The sequence below is a fragment of the Triturus cristatus genome, chromosome 11 (assembly GCF_964204655.1).
Source record: "Triturus cristatus chromosome 11, aTriCri1.1, whole genome shotgun sequence".
Lineage (NCBI taxonomy): Eukaryota > Metazoa > Chordata > Amphibia > Caudata > Salamandridae > Triturus > Triturus cristatus.
In genome coordinates, this window is record NC_140594.1 from 697,713,075 (window position 1) to 697,733,601 (window position 20,527).

Sequence of the window (20,527 nt, forward strand, 5' to 3'; positions counted from 1 at the left end):
GGAAGTCCTGGCCGCTCTCCAAAGAGCCGGGCTCACCATTAAAGCCAGTAAATGCCAGATCGGTCAAGGCTCTGTGACCTATCTGGGCCACCAGGTGGGGAGTGGCCAGGTGGCCCCCCTCCAGTTGAAAGTCGACGCCATCCAGGCGTGGGAGCCTCCCGCCCCCCAAACCGTTGTCCGGGCCTTCTTAGGCCTCACAGGTTACTACCGACGCTTCATAAAGGATTATGGCAGCATTGTGGGCCCCCTTACGGAACTCACTTCAAAGAAGCAGCCCAAGACGGTGCACTGGACGCCCCGCTGCCAGACCGCGTTTGATGCTCTCAAGGCGGCCATGTGCGCTGCCCCTGTGCTACAGGCCCCCGACTACAGCAAGGAATTTGTAGTCCAGACCGATGCATCGGAGTACGGGGTTGGGGCAGTCCTCTCCCAGCTGGACGCCAAGGGCCTCGACCGACCGGTGGCCTTTATCAGCCGCCGACTGCTGCCGCGAGAACAGAGGTGGAGCACCATCGAGCGGGAGGCCTTCGCTGTGGTATGGGCTCTCAAGAAGCTCCGGCCCTACCTTTTCGGTACCCACTTCAGGGTCCAGACTGACCACCGGCCCTTGCGATGGCTCATGCAAATGCGGGGCGAGAACCCCAAGCTGTTGCGCTGGTCCATCTCACTGCAAGGGATGGACTTCACTGTAGAACACCGGCCCGGCAACGACCACGCCAATGCTGACGGCCTGTCCCGATTCTTCCGCCTCGGCGAGGAGAACCCCCAAGAAGATGGGGGACTCTCCCTGCCTTCAGCTGGGGGGGGACGCGTGTGGGAGCCGGCCTCGTGGCGTGGTCCTGTTTCCCCGCGCTAAGCCGCACGAGGTCCCATGCGCATCGGGACTCCTCCATCTTGGATTGCACGTCACTCCACGTGACCATCTGTATGACCCTGCTCTACCCGGCCTCGGTCCCAGCGAGGCCCGACATCGAGACGCCAACCCCTGGCCCGGGGGATACCACGTGAGCCCTTCCCACTCCCGGCGGAGGGCAGTATCGATGGGACCCCCAACCGTCTCTCCACACCTGGGTGTGACCGCCCCACAGCTCTCTGGGGCCTGGCGCCTCTCCTGCTGGGCATCTGGCCACTCCCTACACGGCCTCTCCGCCCCCTCCGGGCGCAAGGGTCCGGACATCAAAGGGCTCCCGTCCTATATCTGGGGCGAACCGACAACAGGGCAGCAGTTGTATCCTGGAGTCAAGAGCCCTGCTGATCGGATCGCGGCTGACCCTACAGAAGAAGACTCACCCTGAACCACCACTTGAGCCCTGCTGACGACGTCGCGGCTCCACCATGCTTAAAGACCTTCACGAACCTTTGGGGCCCTGCTGACGCTGTCGCGGCCTGACCTTGTTGAACCTTACCACCTGAGCCCAGCTGACCTGGTCGCGGCTCGACCGAAGCGGACCTACCACCAGAGCCCTGCTGACCGTGTCGCGGCTCGACCTAAGCGGAACTACCATCCGAGCCCTGCAGACGCCGTCGCGGCTCTCCACGTCCGAGCCGCTCTGAGACCAGCATCCAAGGCCTGGCACAGAGCCCTCCCGTACCTGGCTGGTACCAAGACTGTCCCGCTACCCTATCCTCTTAACGAACATTGAGACTCTGATAGGATCCCTCGATCCCTCTGTAAATATTGCCCATATTACTGCCGATAAAGAATCTAATCTTGCAACTGCTATTGAATCCTGTGTGGTGGTGTTACTGGGCCTAGTACGATCATAGGAGAAGGACCTCCCCGAGGGGGCTTCTCAGCGGCGCTCGGCTATAACTTTGCGGTAGGAAGGTGCCCGGAATAGTCTCCCCAACTACCCGGTGGGCCTCCCTCCAACAATGCTCATCACATTTGCACAGTTGTAGAGAGATTGAGAATTGCCAGCTGGTCACTTCCTGGCACATAGCAGGTTGGTGGCCGAAATCCAATGACTCTGGCAGATAGCTGACACAGAGCTGAAGTCACATCCCCTGCTACACAAACTACACATTATAGGCAGCGGCCACAGGCTGATAACCTGGGTCGCCCAGTCCTTAGCAAACACACTGCATGATCCCTTACAACCAACTAGACAGAAATGGGAGCATGACATTTGCCGAGAAGAGACGCAAAAATAAAAGGATAGGGCTTTGGCGTATCCAAGCAAACTCTTTCATAATGCCAAGTTCCAATACATCCAACACAATATCCTACACAGGGTCTATCTCATCGTTCACACAAGGCCTTTGGACCTGCCTCAAGCTGCCCTAGATGCCATGCATTGAATGCAGATATAAACAGCATGTTCTGGAACTGCCCAGTGGCAGCATCACTGTGGCGGGAAGTCACGGAAGCATTGAATAAATCACGGGACGCACAGGCCTATGCAGAGGCCTGGGATTATTCAACCGTAAAAGGCTGGGAGAACTGCCAACCGCTTCATCGATTTGCCACTACTCATAGTCCAGAAATCCATTGCTATGCACTGGAAGGCCAACACACTACCTGTTTTAAAACACTGGTGTACAGTGACACTCAAGTGGGGCAGGGCTGCATCCGTGGCCTTCAAGCAGGAGGAGACCCGAGGCCTGTGTAGGGTTTCCATAGTGATGGAATGGGACATGCTGCTACATGAGCAGCAAGAATTTAAAGAGGACCTACATGATTGAGGGAACCCACTGACAGAGTGGTAGCCAGTATGGTATTCTGACGATCTGGTGATTCAACTAGCTCTCCTTCCCCTCAAGGGGGGCTCTCACTTGCTGTTGATATTGTATGCAGGCAGTTTCGGATCAGCATACACATAGCACTACGTGACCATGTCAAAGTATGCATTTGGGCAAACATGGTTTACCCTAAGGGCTTAAGCACAAATACACTGCTTCTTAATTACCTTTGTTTGCATATGTGACTGTTATGACCTAAATGTTCTCATTGTTTGCTTACGTGTTTGTAACCTAAGACCAGTACTCCTCTTGCACTAAGCATATTGTCATACAACAACTGGGTCAATAGAAGGAACATATACCATGTTTCTGTTTCTTGAAATGTATGCTTATGATTTGCTTATGTGATGCTATATTGAAAATCAATAAAAATGGTTTTAAAAAAACCCTTCTTGTGCATCATCTAATATTTTTTGGGATTATAAGTAAAAGCAGAATTGTTTAATCACATAGGACTCCAGAATTTTAGCCAAGCTGGCCATAGTTGTTGGAATGGAAATTGAAGGTGTGGGCTCCATAGAGCCATGGGGCTTTATTTAGGTATAGCAGCAGTAGGTTTGTAAACTTTTTTTACTCCTCATTTCCACTCTTATATGACTGCTCTTTAGTGACTCCAAGAATGGCAAGCACTAATATAGGACTTCTAGGCATGTGTAAATAATGACATACCTCATTGGGTCTTTCTACTATAGTTGTGGCTATGTATCTTATGTAATCCTCTACCTCCCATTCACTTGTCATATAGCCCCTAAAAGAGGAGGGAGATCATTCTTAAGGTTCCCAGAAGTTTATGTTAAGGTTGTTGGCTCTTTTGTGCCACGGCGATAATGGCCACTAAACGTAGCTGCACACATTTTCTCTGGTGTGTAGGAGGGAACACGGTACCATTTTATTCTTTACCTGTTGGTGTGTGAGAACTAATTTTATTTGTTTTTAACTTTTTCTAGTTTTAGTAAGCTTCACTTACTTCTCTGTCTTGGCGACAGTTACTCTGCCTGCTTCTTTGGTTTCCTTCCTCGCTCCTCGGTCTCAAGCAGCACTTCCTGTGCTAATTGAGTGGAGGGGACTGAGCCACTCGTCGGTGGCCGCCATATTAAGTCAGTGGTGGTCTAGTTGTTTAGAGATCCCCACATAAAATCAGACAATGGCAAAGAGGCTCTACAGATGGGTGCCGCCGGCGCGCCATAGATATGTCAGTCTGCGCCCAAATGTCGTCAGGCGTTAGGAAACCTGCATCTTTGCCACTAGAGCTTAACCTTCCCTCCTTGATAAGGTGTGATAGTTATGAACTAGAGAAGCTCAGGTATAGCGGGCAACATTGCTCTTCTCAGCCGCCATCTAACCTAGAGGACACTTTCTCATATTGAAATTGTAAGATCTCTTGCTCAGTTTATAATGCAGCTTTTTTGCCTCTTAATTGTGACAATCTCACCTCCTCTGGTACACAGCCCTCTACTTCCAATACCTTATCCACTCACACTAGGGACATATTTAAGGGGCATCAGCAACACGCTTTCCTGACATTGAAGAGGCTCTATTTTAATGCAAGGTCCATTCCAAAACACGCTTTAGAAATATGGGACCTGATAACTCACCAGTCACCAGACTTATGTATCATCTCAGAAACCTGGCTCAATCCTCAAGCACTTCCCTGCATTCCCATAGCATTTCCTGAAAACTATAAATTTGTCAAGTTGGAAAGAGAACAAAGGTCAGGTGGGGGGAGTAACCATAGTCTTTTGGGGCTCACTTAAAGTAACATTACTCAACTCAGTACTCACCGACTGAGCTGAGATTGCGATATTTAAAATCGATCTCACCCACGGAGCTATAGTCTCTAAGAAAGACTTCAGTCTCAAATTAGTGGAACTAATAGCCCCATATGTGCTATCCGCGCAAACTTTCTTCCTTATTGGGAACTTCATTTACCACGTGGAAATAGCATTGGATTCAAACGTCTCCAACCTACTGTCTAATTTAAAAATGCTAGATCTCCATTTGATAGAATCAGGTCCCTCCCACGTTTGAATCTTCTATTTACCAACTCTCAGTCCCTGCAAATGTATGTGCCTGAACCTTTGACATGAATGGACCATTTTTGTATTGAAATTTTAAATTCCTGTCAACTCCATCCCTACCAAAGTCCCTTCAGGGAGAGGTGGGCGAGCAAAACATTTGAAGCAGGACACTACGGAAAACTTTCAGTCTTCTTTCATGGCCTCTGAAATGGAGAATACTACAGACGTCAATTCCGCTTGGACCGCATTCTCAGTTTCCCTCACAGTTGCACTTAATATAGTTTCCCCTTATCAATCGTACACCAGTAAACCAACCTGACCTAGTGCCCCTTGATAAACGGCAGACCTGAAAACTGCTAAAACTAACTGTAATAGACTGGAACGTAAATGGAGGTGTAACAAAGTTGTTCTTGACAAACATCACTACAAACTAATGCTAGGTGCATACCATACTTTGATTAAAAAGACATGTACAGCATACACAATCAATTGAATCATACAAGCATAAAATTCTACCAAAGAGCTATTTAAGGTTGTAAAAGAGCACACCATCTCTCGAACATGCACCGTAGCCAAAGTGGCCTCCCAGATTCTCTGTGACACCCTAGCCTCCCATTTCATGAATAAAATATATAATATCTTCCACAACTTTCAGAAGGACATGTTAGCTTCAACCTCCACCTGGCCAGATAACTTCTGTTGCAGTAAAACTGAGGCTTCACTGGAGAAATTTGAACCCATCACATATCCAACTGTCAAAACTCATTGCTAAAATCAAATCTGGCTCCCGGGCTGATTTGTGTCCTCCTCACATTATAACCATATGAGCTTCCTCACTTGTTCCATCAGTTGAATCTTTATGTAATCTATCGCTGTTTTCAGCTACCGTCCCCTTTTAATGTTAAAGCTTTTTATGTTACTTCTATTCTAAAAAAAAAACTCATCTTGATCCCAAGGACCCTGTCAATTATCGTCCCATATCTCTTCTCCCAATAATTGGCAAACTGCTGGAATCTCTTGTAAATAAACCGCTGTCATCTTACCTGAAGGCTCACTCCTTGCTGGATGCCTCTCAGTCAAGCTTTCACCCTCTACACAGCACTGAAACCCCCCTTGTAGCAGTAACAGACTCTCTCAGCCTTCAGGAGATGGTTATGCATGGTACTGCCTTACATTGGCTTACCGACTTTTTGAAAGATAGAACTCAAACTATCACTCTGGGTCCTTTCCAGTCTGAGAGTGTGTTCCTCAACAAGGGAGTTCTTCAGGGCTCTGCCTTAAATCCGACTCTCTCCAACATTTATGGCGCTGCCCTTGCTCGGTTAGTCAAGTCCTATGGCTTTGAGATGCTCTCTTATGCTGATGATACTCAGCTTGTAATCTCTCTTGAGCAAGATAGGAAGGATGTTAAACAGCGATTTATCTCATTGCCAGTTGAAAGTCCTCAAATTGTCTACAACTGAATGGTGACATGGTGACATGGCTGAGATACTACTCCTGGGTAACATCTTCACTGGGCTGAGGATTGGTGGCCGATGGAGCTTGGCCCTGCCCCTGCTCCTAGGATCATGGTTATCGATAATAAGTTATCGATGAAGGACCATGTGACATCTACATGTGGCACAACTTTCGGGACAATGTACCTCCTTAAGATGATTTTCCAGTGGCTGCCACTGGACTCTCGCAAGACCCTCCTCCAGGTCTTGATTATCAGCCACCTAGGCTATGGAAACACACTTGTAGCAGCATCAAACGCATCCCTCCATGCCAAGATGCAGGTAGTTCAAAATACCACAGGTTGACTGGTTAATAAACAGCCAACAGGCACTTCTTCTGCCCCTTTGCTTAGAGCCCTGCATGGGCTTTCTATAAAGATGAGAGCAATTTTCAAACTCCTCAGCCTGACGCATAAAGTACTGGCTGGTAAGGGGCCCAAATATCTACTGGACAAATTGACACCTTATTGCCCGGATAGAAACCTTAGATCAAAAATCAGCTCCTTCTCTGCCCTCAACACATCAGTACATCTAAATACAGTAGACCGATCTTCTCACACCTTGCTCCATACCACTGGGACAAATTCCCCTTGGTCATGAGGGCATGTACTGGCTTCGCAGGCTTTAAGAAAAAGCTTAAAACCTGGCTGTTTTAAATAACAGCTCAATACTCTTCTGTTATCTCAGCGCCGAAATGCCCCTTCGGGGACGAGACACGCGCTATAGCAAATACCCATTAACATAACATACCTTACATTTAGGGTCGGTCAGTAAAAGATCAACCTTGGAAATAATTTCAAATCAGTCGCTACTGCTGGAGGCCGTGACTAGAATAGGGTTTTCATGATTACATCATGGCAATCGTTCCAGCTCTGAAAATAGCCCCCTGCCCTGCAGCTGACAAGGAAAATCCCAGGGTAGGAGAATGGCCAATCCTGCCCTTCTTCCATGTGTGCAAGACACCTTTCAGTGCTGGATGACATGTGAGCACATCACCTCCATCCTGATGGGAATCTATTGGTTCCCCTTGGCAGCCCACTTCATTTTAAAAACTAGCTATATAAGTTACAAAGCCAAAATGAACTGCCCCCTTGGTTATCTTGCAGACAAGTTCATCATCTCTGATGGCTCTTGGCACACCTAGATCCAGGCCACCCTTAGACTGGAGGTGAAGATGTTTATAAAAGAAAAAAACAATGCAGCAGTCCTTTTCCTTCATTCAACGTAGCATCTAAATCAACATCCCTGTATCCTTAAGGACCAGCATTACACTGTTTCAATTTAGGAAAGCACTGAAGACTCACCTCATTAAAGAACACTACATCATAATGCAGTAACAATCCAATAACAAGCTACCTTTCCTATCACTCATTGTAGTTATTCTTTGCTTTGACCCTATACAGCACTTCTTTGCTTTTTTGGTTAGGTTTGCGCTATACAAATACCACATACATACATACCTACATACAAGCATATATAAATGCCTTTACAGTTGTGTGGCATGCGTACAGGGATCACTGTAAAGACACAACACACTGGGACTGTGTTGCTCGAATGTAAATTTACCTTGAAGAAACAAAGACAAGAGGCATTTGGAAAAACAGGAACAGTTGGTTTAATGAAACACTTCAGCTGGGAGAACAGTTATAGGGTCGGGTCTGAGGACAGTCTCAAAGTACAATCAATTTGAGCGCCATTATATACATTTCTTGGAGCATCATATTTCATAGATCCTTTTTAGGAAGAGGAATGCGGGCCTTGTCACGGAATCATAAATAACTCCCACCTGATAACAAATGCAGAAGGGCCTGGACCTTGCGTCGACACAATTAGGGCCAGTGTGTAATGTATCCAGATGTCTGGCATAGGGAGAACGTGATCACTGCATGCGCTGTGTCCTGATTGGCTCAGTAGTCCTAACTTCATGTGGCATCTAACGTAATGGTGTTTTGGGAACGGGCGCCCCTCTGACCCTGTGCGCATTATTGGGGGCAATCTTCCCGGGCCATTGTGATGTTACTTAATCTGGGTTTTCCTGTTTGCACGTTCATTCTGCTGGTTACAAGCTACCCCACCTGCGGTCTGTCAATCAGTTTCGTCAGGCATAGGTCGCAGGGTCTGCCTGACCATGTATTTCTGACTCTGGACAATGGAGAGGTCATATTGGGTGATTTCAACAATAGTGAGTTTATTTCAATATTATGCTCACATGCATCATTGCGAGCATCAACCTTTTTCAATATTAACAACTGCTACCATTGTTTCCCAGAAGCAATATGGACAAGTACGTTTTGATGGTACCAATATGGAATGTCTATACATTACACTTAGCCTTATTCTTAGCCTTATTACAGGATAATATATGTCCTATGTTTGTCCCATAAACATGTCAAATACTAGGTTACAAAGTGGCTAAATCTTGATCTACCATATAGGAGTGTGCACTGTCACCAGGAAAGCGGCGCAATTCTACAGGTTTCATTGTTGGTATTCTGTTTTTCACTGGTGAATCTACTGCCTTCATTTATTTGAAGCTGCAGCTAAGAGTGCCCACCCATTGCCACTCTTTTATAGCACAATTGATGTTGATAAGGTTTTATTAAGTGCAGCAAATGCCAAAAAGGTTCTTGGCGCTGACTGCAGAGCAGGTGGAAGTACCGCAAATAGAACCTGCCTAAAAAGATGCTGGAAATAGCCAAGTTTTACGTTGCTTTCTTAAGCTGGATAAATGAGACTGAAGTTTAACTTCCGGGGGGGGGGTGCTGTTCCACAGTTCCACAGTTTACAAGTAAAATTACTACTACTACCAAGGTTCTGGGTGCAGAGGAGTTAAGATGGCTTTTGGGTACATGCCTCTTGAAAACCATCAGCAAAGCTTTTCGACCAACCCTGCAGAGGTATTTATGAGCCAAACAAAGTGCCTTAAAGGCCACCCGTTTCTTGATCAGAAGCCAATGAATTCAGTTAGCACATGTGACACTGAGTGAAATTTGGGAATGTTCTTTAACAGCTGAGCAGCGACATTCTGCACCAGCTGAAGTCTGTCCAAAGTGCCTGAGTGAAGATACAGAGCATTGCAGTAGTCAAGTCCAGCCAAAATCAGAGCAATGACTACTAGTTTTTGAAGCTCGAACAGGATAAAAGGGAGAATTTTCCAAAGCATTTTTAAAGTAAAGAAGCAGGACAAAATGATTTTGTTAACCTGGCCTCTAAAAGTGAGAATCGCACCAAATATTACCCCTTAAATTCTTGACAATAAGCGCTGGTCTCGGGACAGTTTTGAGAGAAGAGGGCCACCAGGAGGCATTAGAAGGTCAAGAGCTGCACCACAAATCCCAATGTGGGCTAAGCAATCAACGAGGACCTTACAACTCACCGTATCGAATGCTGCAGACAAATCAAGGAGAAACACAGCTGCCTTCCTGTCTTTGTCTAAAATAGTCGTGATCTCCTCTGAGGCTACCACCAATGCCGGTACTGTGGTTTGGTCTAAAACCTTGTTGACCATCAGCCAAGAGTTCATGGCTATTCATAAATTCAGAAAGACTGAGACATGACAAAAACAAACAAATATTTGTGGAAAGATCAGTTTCCCATGCTCTGTAGCAGCAGCGGCTTCTCCGCTAAGGCGGAGGAGCCTCGCCCCACAGGAAAAATAAATTGATAAAAACACCATGTTGGTTATCATTTTTCTTTATCACTACTATGTCTGTAGGTATGGGGCGGGGCTTGGCTCCCCACAGAGCAGGGGGAGGAGAGGTAGGCACTTTCTGACTACGCATGATGGTTTGGCCGGTCGTCTTGGGCTGGCCAAACAGTCATGTGCACTTAGCATTTCTCCACCTGACTGTATTGCACAGCCTGAGTAGAGAACATGCACAGCCTACCACTGCCTGTCTGTGCGCCGAACCACAGCTCTCAGACCAATCACAACACTACTGTCACACTGGTGACAGCAGCGTTGTGATTGGCTAGGGGAGTCTTGGAGCCTGTGTGCTTGCTGTTGCCTGCGTCAACCGAAGAGGACGGAGGCCGGCAACCAAGTTATCTTTTCTTTTTTTCCATTTAGCTTTTTCTTTTTTTTTCTAACCCCACCCCACCACTACTGCTCTATAGAGAATACTGTAATGTAGGTACCAAAGACACAATATGACTTACTTAAACTTGAAGCGTGTGCAGTTATTCTCGCAGTTTCCTGCAGCCCAAGTGCTGTCTAGCAGGTGCCATCTTCCTTGCAGGTGAACCGCGTTCCATGCGTGGTCTGTATCCCCTGAAAATGTCTGCCCGATCCTGTAACCGTACCCTTTGGCATAGCCTGATATTTCCACGCATTGTATTCCAGCAACACTGCAAAGGACAAGAGGGATTAGAACCAGCATGGCTCTATTACCACACAGAATATTGCTAGAAGTCCTAACAATTAAGTGAGGGTTCTTGAATCAGTTAAGTGATGGAAGGTGGCCTTTCGGCCTAACATTGTTGACAGACTGGACAGGTTAGGAAGCAACAAGCTATAAGGCAACACAGGTTGTGTAGTGCCACGAGCTGAATCACAGGCATAACAAGGTAATTAAAGTCTTTCAGTATTAAACTGATTCCTTAAACAACAGACCTTAGGTTACGCAAAATATTTTTCTCCACTATTTTGCTCAGAAGGTCATCTAGAATTTGCTTACATTTCTTAGTTTATTCTTAAGTTTATTGCTTTCAGTATTTTTGTTTTTCAATGTCAGATACTAGGCTTGCTCCAATCAGCAACTCTGAAAACTCCTGTATAAAAAACATACAAATAGTCCTAAAAATTGATTTTCTGCTCCTCCTAAACTTGCACAGAAATCTAGTACTTTTTTTATATATAAAATGTAGAAATGAGTAATTCGACCAAGGTGTATATGCAATTGAGTTTATCACTGTCATGAGAGAAACAAATCTTGTACTTAGGCCACACTTAAATATCATTTACTGCAAGAAAAACACGCAGATTGCAAGATCCGTGCGCCTTCGCATGTGTGTGAGGTATCAAGTTTTTCTCCTCTGGAGTCAAAGAGAATGAATTATTTATAAAAATTCAGATAAATGTAACTAAGTGTAAATTTGAGGGTGGTGAAAAGTTTTTGTTTATGGACCCCAAAGAACATTATAATAAAAAGCAGTGGCCATGTACATTTTCTTCGTGTTTGATCTTTCCCCTTAAAGTTACCTGCACATCTGTAGAAACAGACCAGCATATCCTGCACAGACGCCCTTCCTTGATTGAAGAACATCTTTTGCATCCCCTGAACGTGCGCCTTTGTTATGGTATCCCACGACATCGTACTCTGGAAAAGGAAAAAAGGCCATAATATCGAGATGTTGGGTCTTCGTTAACTATCTGCAAAGGGCACGGACGTCTCTCCATAACAAGCATTTGCAGTGCAATCGGTCTCGCCTTTGGGACCTTATATGTATTTAGCTATGCAGCACATTAGCCTGGCTGCTGAAACACCTACTGTTCTTTAACATGGAGGGAAAGTAAGCACCAAACTGTGCTACATGCCAGGTAGGGGAACACATGGAGAGAAATATTACCCTTCAGGTGGAAATGGTATAGTCTAAAGCGGTGTTAATATAAAAGCAGGGCCTTCGATGGTCATATTACTGAAAAAACAAGATTTGAAAAAAATATTGTTGTCTACGGGTGCTCGTCGAAGACAATTTCTATGGACTGGAATCTAGAGAATGCTAAAGTGATTCTGGTATTTTACTGATCACTGCTGATCGTTTTCTATCAGAAAGTTAAATAGAGGCAATTGCCAGAAAAATTTAAAAAAGAAAGTCCCTCAGCAGAAAGCAATTCTGGTATTTTACTGACCTCTCCTGGTCATTTTCTATCAAGAAAGTTAAATAGAGGCAGTTGAACAGAAAGAAAGATACCTAAGCGGAAGCAGACATTTCCTAGGGCTGATCTCCAGAGCCCACAAAGTGCATACACATATAAGTATATACTAAAGTATATACAAGAGGTCTCGAATAGTCGACCTAAAAAAAGGCCATTGATTGCCTATCTCCTGGAGCAACATTACATTTCGGAAATATCTCGAAAAAGCAAGATTATCTGACCAACAGCAATGTTAAAAAATACATTTCATAAAAACATAAGGCAGAAAGCCAACAAACTGAGAAACTGAGACTGACAAAGCTGAGAAACATAATTGAGTTGATACCTACTTCAGTGGCTAATGCATTTGCAATCAACCAGCAAATAGATGGAGGAGTACTGGATGGAAGTCAATTCACCAAAATGCCTGGGGTAGCGGAAGTGACTTCACATGCCCTTTGACCTTCACTTTCACTCACACATACACATGCTTACACATACACACGGTTACACATGCACACGGATTCACACATATACACAAACAAATATTGACACACACTCTCTCTTACATACACACTAAAAACTGAAAGCACACATACATACATTTAAAAGCATTTTATTTAATTACTTCAGCTGCCAGTGAAAGTGATATTACAGCTATTTGTACTCCATTTCTATATAAACTAATAGCGAATAATGTAATATTATTCACTATCAGTATAATAAAAAATTGGCAAAAAACAAGGAGAGTGAAGACCCCACCAACGTCCATAGGGACGAGCTGCTTATGTTCCTGGCACTGATTTTGCCACTGCTGACGCTAGAGGTCGCAAAGGGAGTGCCAGGGTTCACAAGGGGCATGCCAGGGGTCTCAGCAGCGACTCCTAAATAACATCCATGAAATACTGGCAAGGAGGGATGCAGGAACATATAACGAGGGAATTTTAAAGTGACATTATTTTGTGAAATAATAGCCTACTCTTCCATTGAAGGGGCAGGGTCAAAAGCGCGAGACCGTAAGAGCAATTATCCACTTGATAATGCCTGCTCCAAGGCTGTTAATGCACTGGTTACTTACCAGTAATCTTCATTACTCGGTGTCACTTAGAGGAGATGGATTCTCACTTGTAAGGACTGGATCAGGGAACATGGACGAGGAGGTAATGTCTTGTGTGGTTTTTGGTTGAGTCTTGAGATCTGCGCAAACATGCTATATTTTCCCGCTTCCATCCCCTGCAGTGACTGCCAGTGAATGACAGTTTGAACAGGCACCACACACCAGTGCACACCACTCCTCCTTGCACTGCCAGTTAGTGGCATCACCAACAAGGAGAGGAAGGGGAAACCAGCCCAGCAGAAACCAAAAGTCACTAGGGCTGTAAAGCATCCTTATGGCTGCTGATGTACGTTCCCCATGTTCCAAGCAAACACAAGGAGATGATGGACAGAGTGCTGAAACTTTTCAGACACTCACCCCCAGTCAAGGATCTGGGTTGAATTCATCATCGTTCTTTAGCTCACTTCACCACCCCAGTTCAGACACAGCTATATGCAAATCAATCTTGACCCTGTGCCTCATGGGAACAGTCCAGCCTGAACTGCCAAGCCATGTCTTCCCAGGACCAAGCATCCTGGGACCGGTTTCGGGCTAACAGCCCTCATCAGCCAGGCTAGCTTGAATCCAGCGGCAAAGTGAGCAAGGGACCCACGTCTGGGCATACCCTGCCAACTAGGGGCGAACAAAGCAAACACAAGGAGATGATGGACGGAGCGCTGAAACTTTTCAGACCCTCATTCCCAGTCACAGATCTGGGTTGAATCCATCATCGTTCTTTAGCTCACTTCACCACTCCAGTTCGGACACAGCTATATGCAAATCAGTCTTGCCCCTGTGCCTCGTGGGAACAGTCTACAAAAAGGAAACAAGGAAACCCTAAGAGTCAGACGGGACCAGGGGTAAACATGTATTTTAAAGGAACAGAGGTCCCATGCAAGAAGGGTAAAAAGGTTATCACAATTTCTAAAATGAGAAACTGGAATACAAAGGAGGAATCAATGCAGTGGATGAAAATTCGCAAAACATAATAAACACAACAATAAGTGAACTAGCCGTGCGGAGGTTAAAAGGGAAATCAGCCGATTTCCTTAACCCAGGCTGGTGACTTAAAAGGTGACTTTTGGTGAAAGGTGAGAATACGTAAAAGTCAGATCAACATCTCATACTCAAATAACAAATATATAGTAAAGAATTGAGTTTAGAGACGACGGTCGACGAGGTTTTGATCCCCATACGTATAGTGGGATCTCTTCAGGACAAGGTGATGGTAGGGGTGCCTGGGAAAAAGCCTAGGTGGGATGGAAAAAAAAGGGGAGGAGGAGGAGAGGGAAGGTAGGTTAAAAGGTAGTAGCAGAATGAGTAAGGAAAATAAAGACCGAGGAATAGAGGAGAGGGGGACAGGAGAATAAGAGTGGATTGCAGGGGGGTTGGGAAGGGGGTGGGGGGGGAGTTATGTTGGAAAAGGTGAGGGTAAAAGGGAGGGTATATGAAAATGGAGAAGGGATAAGGTAAGTGGCGAAATGGAAGGGTGATGGGAACAACAGGAAGGGGATTAAGAGATAAAGATGAGATAGGTAAAAGGAGCGTGGATACAAAAAGTGCGAATGAGCACAAGTGGAGGAAAAAAGGTAAACAAAGGTGCGATAGATAAGGGCAGTACACCCGGGCAGTGTGGGGCAAGGAGGAAAGAAGGGGGGAAAAAACGAGAAGAAAAGGTGGGGAAGAAGGGCCGTGGTACAAAAAAAGGATTCACGTGGTAGCCGGAGAACTACGGGAGCGGCAATTTCATGGGGAAGCAACGCTGGCAGTCTGAGGTCAAGGGCGATTGGGCGCAAACTCTCAGTCAGCGTATGGACACGGGGGTCCGACGCGCGATAATGTAGAAGTCCTCAGAGGCTGGAGGGGAGAAGGAAAAGGAGGGATGGTAATAATACGCGGGGCTGGGTAGGCGGACGGGGCGTGGCGGCAAGAGGACGCGGGGCGGTGGAGGTGGGCTAGGCTGTCCTTACCTTGCAGAGTAATGGGGAAACTTTGCGGGTGAATCAGGGTGCGGCGATCCGCGCCGTGCGGGCAGAATCAGCGAGGAGCAGATCCTAAGGTTCCTGGATCGGCTGAGCAGAGTAACAGGATGTATACTCAATGTAGAAGTCCTCTGTGGCTGGAGGGGAGAAGGAAAGGGAGGGCTGGTATCGTGGCGGCAAATTCCCATTTTTAACCTCTCTAAACACCAACTGTCAGACAAAGAGACTACGCTACTCAGCAAGGGACTTTCCTTTGTCCCCACAACCAGACCGATTTTCTCCAACTTCAGATTGAGCTACTCCATTTTTTCAGAAAGATACGCCTACATGCCTTTTTTCTCAACAAACCCTACACACCCTCCACCGCATTCACATCCTTTCGCCCCCCCTCCACTTTTTCCCCCCCGCACTACAGCCTTCCAGCCGAAATATTTACCTTCGAGAAACTCATCCTAAAAGAACTTTCCCTACATGAACAGACACCCAGATTTATCCCCTACAACCTCACACTACCGGAAAAGAATGCCTTACAAGAACTCAAACAATTGGATAATCTCACTATCAAACCTGCTGACAAGGGTGGTGGCATTGTCCTCCAAAACACAGACTCCTATAAACAAGAGATCCTTAGGCTGAGGAAATATGAATTTTGTGATCAGTTATGTCCCCTATCGTAGACCCCAACGGCTCCATGTGCATGCTATAAGTACATGCATGTTCCCTCCAGTTCCAGTTTTAAAGACGCAAATACATGTGCGTCTACCGTTAACATGTCCTCTTTCAGATCCGCCATGAATGGGTCAGATACTCCATTCCTAAGTATGAAAGGCCACCGACTTTATGTGGTTCACTTTCCACATTTTACAGATTCAGGCGAGTAGGCCCTGAATTCTGTCATCAAGCCTTTTCCTGCCTTCTGCCTCTGAAAGCTCCAGTCTGAGCCAGCCTCTGTATCCATGAACTTTGTCCTACTCCCTGCGGGGCTAACGGTGCCTGATCCAGCCAGTTGCCTGCCAAAAACTGTATTTCACCTTCAAGATTATCTGCTTCGCTCCTCATCCGATGCATTCCTGTCTAGTAGTTTAGGTAAACATTCCTCTAGCTACCGTGCAAAGGGCCAGGCCTCACTGTCCTCGTGCAAGTAATTCATAGCCCCGTTACCATGGAAGATTCCTGCCCCCTCGCATCTCATGTAGACACTTAGACGCCCGTACACGCACTAACAGTCAGTATAGAATAGATTCCGTCCGAAGAGACCTTTCCTTTTGGATAACACAGTTCTTTAAACATAGGATATTAGATATGATTTGGGATTAGGTTGACATAACCCTCAGACTTCTGTCTCCACATGTAGAGCTAAATGTCAAGTCCCCTTCACCCTCTAGTTGCACGTCAATCACACGTCATGCGGCTGCGCACGCATCTCTGCCAAATATTTCTGCTGACATTGCAGGATTCTCTTATGGATCCACCCATTTGTGACATCATGTTTAATGACGTATTTTAGTTACACCCATGTTTACGCCTTTTTTGGTTACGTATGCATATTTTATCTCTCTTATCAGCTGTTACGCCTCCTGCATCTGTTACACCATAATATAATTCTTATAAAAATGATTACCTGTCAATAATGTATGCCCTTCCTTCCTGAACTTTCGTGGTGATGGAATAGAAGCCTGTAATTCGAATTACATTCCTTTGTATAGGAATAAAGCCTTTTTAAACCTCTAATACCACGGATTCTGCCTCTTATATTTACTGAGTTATTCCTCATAGACTTTACCGCATAAAAAATAGTACCGGTAATGAAATATTTACCACATAAATTGGCGCCCGAACAGGGACACTTTCTCATCTCACGCGCCGGCGGTGCGTTGCAGGCCCGGTCTCCTGCCACAGCTGAACGGACAAAAACGCGTACCCGCAGGATTTCCTGTATCTCCCTCCGGCCAAGCGGGGGCAACTGAGGCTGCGATCAACACCCAGACGAGGCGGTGAGAAGTGCGAAGTATCCCGACCAGAGCCTAGCTGAGAGAGCAAGATCCGAGGTATACAGAGACCCACCAGGTTCCGAAGTTCCGAGTCCAGTCGAGTCGAGTCCAGTCCGGTCCAGTTTCAGTTCCGTTCCGAGGCCTTCCGTTCCGAGCTACCCGGTGAGTACCATTACCGGGGAGGCATTTTACGTGCACATAGTCTGTGCCGGTCAAGACGGGTTTGGGTACACAAATCCGGTCTGCACTGTTTCAGCAGTGTATCTGTACTGTTTAGCAGTATATATAGTATGTCTTGCATATAAATAAGTATTACCTAGTATCAGTATTATGTCAGTAACTAGTTTTCTATTAGTTATCATTGTTCGTTAAAAACTGTTAAATGTTAAAATGTTTTAATACGTTCTATACATTGTGGTGTGAATGACTGTTCATTATTGTGTTTACTGTACTAAGTGTGTTCTAATAATAAGATCTAAAAATGCCGCTCTTTTCGAAATTAAGACTGATCAAAACCAGAAAAGGGGTACTCGAAGAAGCTGTTCCCATTCCACCTAGGGACACTCCAGGATACTTTATGTATCATAAACATGGCCTAGATGCCGTATTATTTCTTGATTTATGGGTGGACTACACCAAAGAATTGCCAGAAAATCAGAGATGGCCCGCAGCTGGGACCTGGGATGCAGATTGCATCATGAGAGTAGAAGAAGAATTATGGAAAAAGAAAGCCAGACAGTCGCAGAAAGATGCCATTGAATTATGGCGTAAAGAATCATACAGACGTACAGAAAAAGCGCTCAGACAGGAAGAGAAAGGTAGAGAGAATTCAAATAAAACCCGAGAAAATCTATTACTTGAGGAAGGTACCCGAGTAAACTCAGAACAAATAGATAGACAAAGAAACACTCTTATGAATGGTATGTATCCTCTTCTGACCGAAGGGTTACCTAAGGCTATCACGGAAATACCAAAAGACTTAACTCCTCCATTACTCCCGATAAAAGCACATCCCAAACCACATCCCAAAACAGCAAAGGACGTTTTCCTTTCTTCCTATTTAGACGACGTAGCTCCCGAGTATGCTAATGCCATGCCACCCACACCGCTTGCCGATGGTGTTCAACACCAAGAGCATCCGTCTGTATCCCCGCAACTACAAACTCCTACACAAGTTCCCACGGGTCCGTCCGTTTCTACAGTCTTTCCCGCATCGACAATCTCTATCCTACGTCCAACGAATCCTTTCGTGCCCAGCGATTCAGAAGGTGCTACAGGAGGTACGAAAGACATGTCTGCCACCCCGCCGAGAAATAAACAGACCCTTAGAGATTTAGCACTTCAACGTACACCCCAATTAGCGACCTCCGACATGTTTAAAGAACAACTTGTGGATTGTAGATATGATCCAGTGCCAGGTAGACAGGACAAATTGCTCATATCATCACTACGTATGCGACGAGCTACATTATATTTAATGACGATACCAGGAATGGTTGAACACCTAGACAATATATATCGCTTTGTCCAAACAGGGCGGGGTTCAGAAAGTCTCAACGAAGCTATGGAATACCAGAAAGTGGACGTACAAAGACAACTACTACGTTTTTTCATAAATTGTGTAATTAGGAATCAAGACAGGCCCGGGGCAGATCACGATACCATGCAAAAACTTGTCAAATGGGGTCAGAACATATCAGAAGAGAAACATGATAGACAGGCGTGTATAATCGCCATGTGTCGAAAGATCCGCAAAAAGTAGAACGAATACATAAAGAAAGACGAGAAACAGACAGAGTAGAATCAGAAGAGGAGGAGGAGCAAGAATCAGTACAAATAGAAACGATAGCTTATGTAGGTAGAGGAAGACCCCATAATAATACTAGAGGTTTTAATGATCAGATACGTCCAATACGTCCAGAATATAATAGACATTTTCCAAATCCTATGTTAAATACCAAATCCCCCGAACACCTATTCCAAGCCGCGGATAAATTACTCCGAGATCGAAGGGGGTACCATATGCTCGATTCCATGGACGAACAAGAATTAGCTAGGTCAGCAGTACTATGGGCTGACAGTCCCAGCGACTACAATGATGATGTACTTGCACACACGTTTCTGAATCTTGACCCATACGAACAGCGTTTAGCTAGTATATACATGATTCAACACCTCCTTATATTATATAAAAGCCAACACTCCGATCCAGGACCCTTACCTGACATATTGACAGAACTACTCACGAATATATGGAGAGGGTCAGGTATTGATTTAATTAGGGAAATTTTAGAATTCCGAAATCAATATTTAAATTTCGTATGTCCAGAACACGTTCCAGTTCCCATTATGGGAAGAAAAATGTATCACATAGATAGACAGAACCCGTTACGCGAAGTACACCCAATCAGAGGTGACGGTAATAACTTTACACGCGTGTTTGTGTACACGCCTATAACTAAACTAGAATTATTAGAAATGAAGAAAGTAGTACCCAGCCATGACAAGGATCCAGCAGGTTTCCACCGTGAAATAAAAGACATGTTACTCATGGGAGAGTATACCTATCCCGACATTATGAAGATATTAAAAGTCCTATTACCCACCGGTGTTTATGAGAAACTTAAAGAAAAGGAATGGGAGGTGGGAGACCAAAAGATAGATTGGACAGCATTAGAAAACGAAGAAAGGGCCCGAGCTGCAGGAGCAGGACTTGGGGAAAAGACTACAGCACTAGCAGGACTACTAGTGCAGGTACTGCCACGTTTATTAACTACGAAAAAGGAAGACTGGGGTGCAATCTCAGCCTGTAAACAAAAACCAGATGAAGACACTAGTGATTTCTATTCCCGATTTGAAAAATGTTTTGGTATAAATAGTGGTATAAAAGCCAGTAGTGAGTCATATCCACATCTGTTTGTGACAAAATTAGTTGAAAATTCCCTCCTGCAAGTTAAGAATAGAGTATTGAAATTTGAAAGTACCTGGCAAGGAAATACCCCATCACAGATGTTACAGATGTTACAATATCACCACAATAGAATTAAAGAAGAACAAGAACACGAACAAAGACGTATGAAAGATACAAAAATGAAAATGCTTGTTGCTCAGTCAGTACCAGCTAATGGTCACCAAAAGGTTGATCCCGCAGGTCCTACGAAAGGGACATGCAACTATTGTAAACAACAAGGTCATTATATACACGATTGTCCAGTCCTGAAACATAATATTGCTACAGGTGGAACCCAGGAGAGACCACGTCCACCTAGACAGGATCAGAATCAACAACCAATCCCTCAGCATGCACAACCTAGGTTAGCTCCGCAACAACTAGCTCCGCAACAA

The 20,527-nt window shown here is 45.4% G+C and overlaps 1 protein-coding gene across 3 annotated transcripts in view; it reads right to left on the reverse strand.

Annotated features, from left to right (window-relative positions):
- Positions 1-20,527, reverse strand: part of LOC146785337 (kyphoscoliosis peptidase-like) — a 372,020-nt gene that overhangs the window by 66,825 nt on the left and 284,668 nt on the right. For all 3 annotated transcript variants that reach the window (XM_085634318.1, XM_085634315.1, XM_085634317.1), the window contains exons 12-13: positions 11,457-11,574; positions 10,415-10,603 (exon numbers count right to left, since the gene is read on the reverse strand). In XM_085634318.1, coding sequence (XP_085490444.1) covers positions 10,415-10,603; positions 11,457-11,574 — 307 coding nt within the window. The remainder of the gene's footprint in view (positions 1-10,414; positions 10,604-11,456; positions 11,575-20,527) is intronic.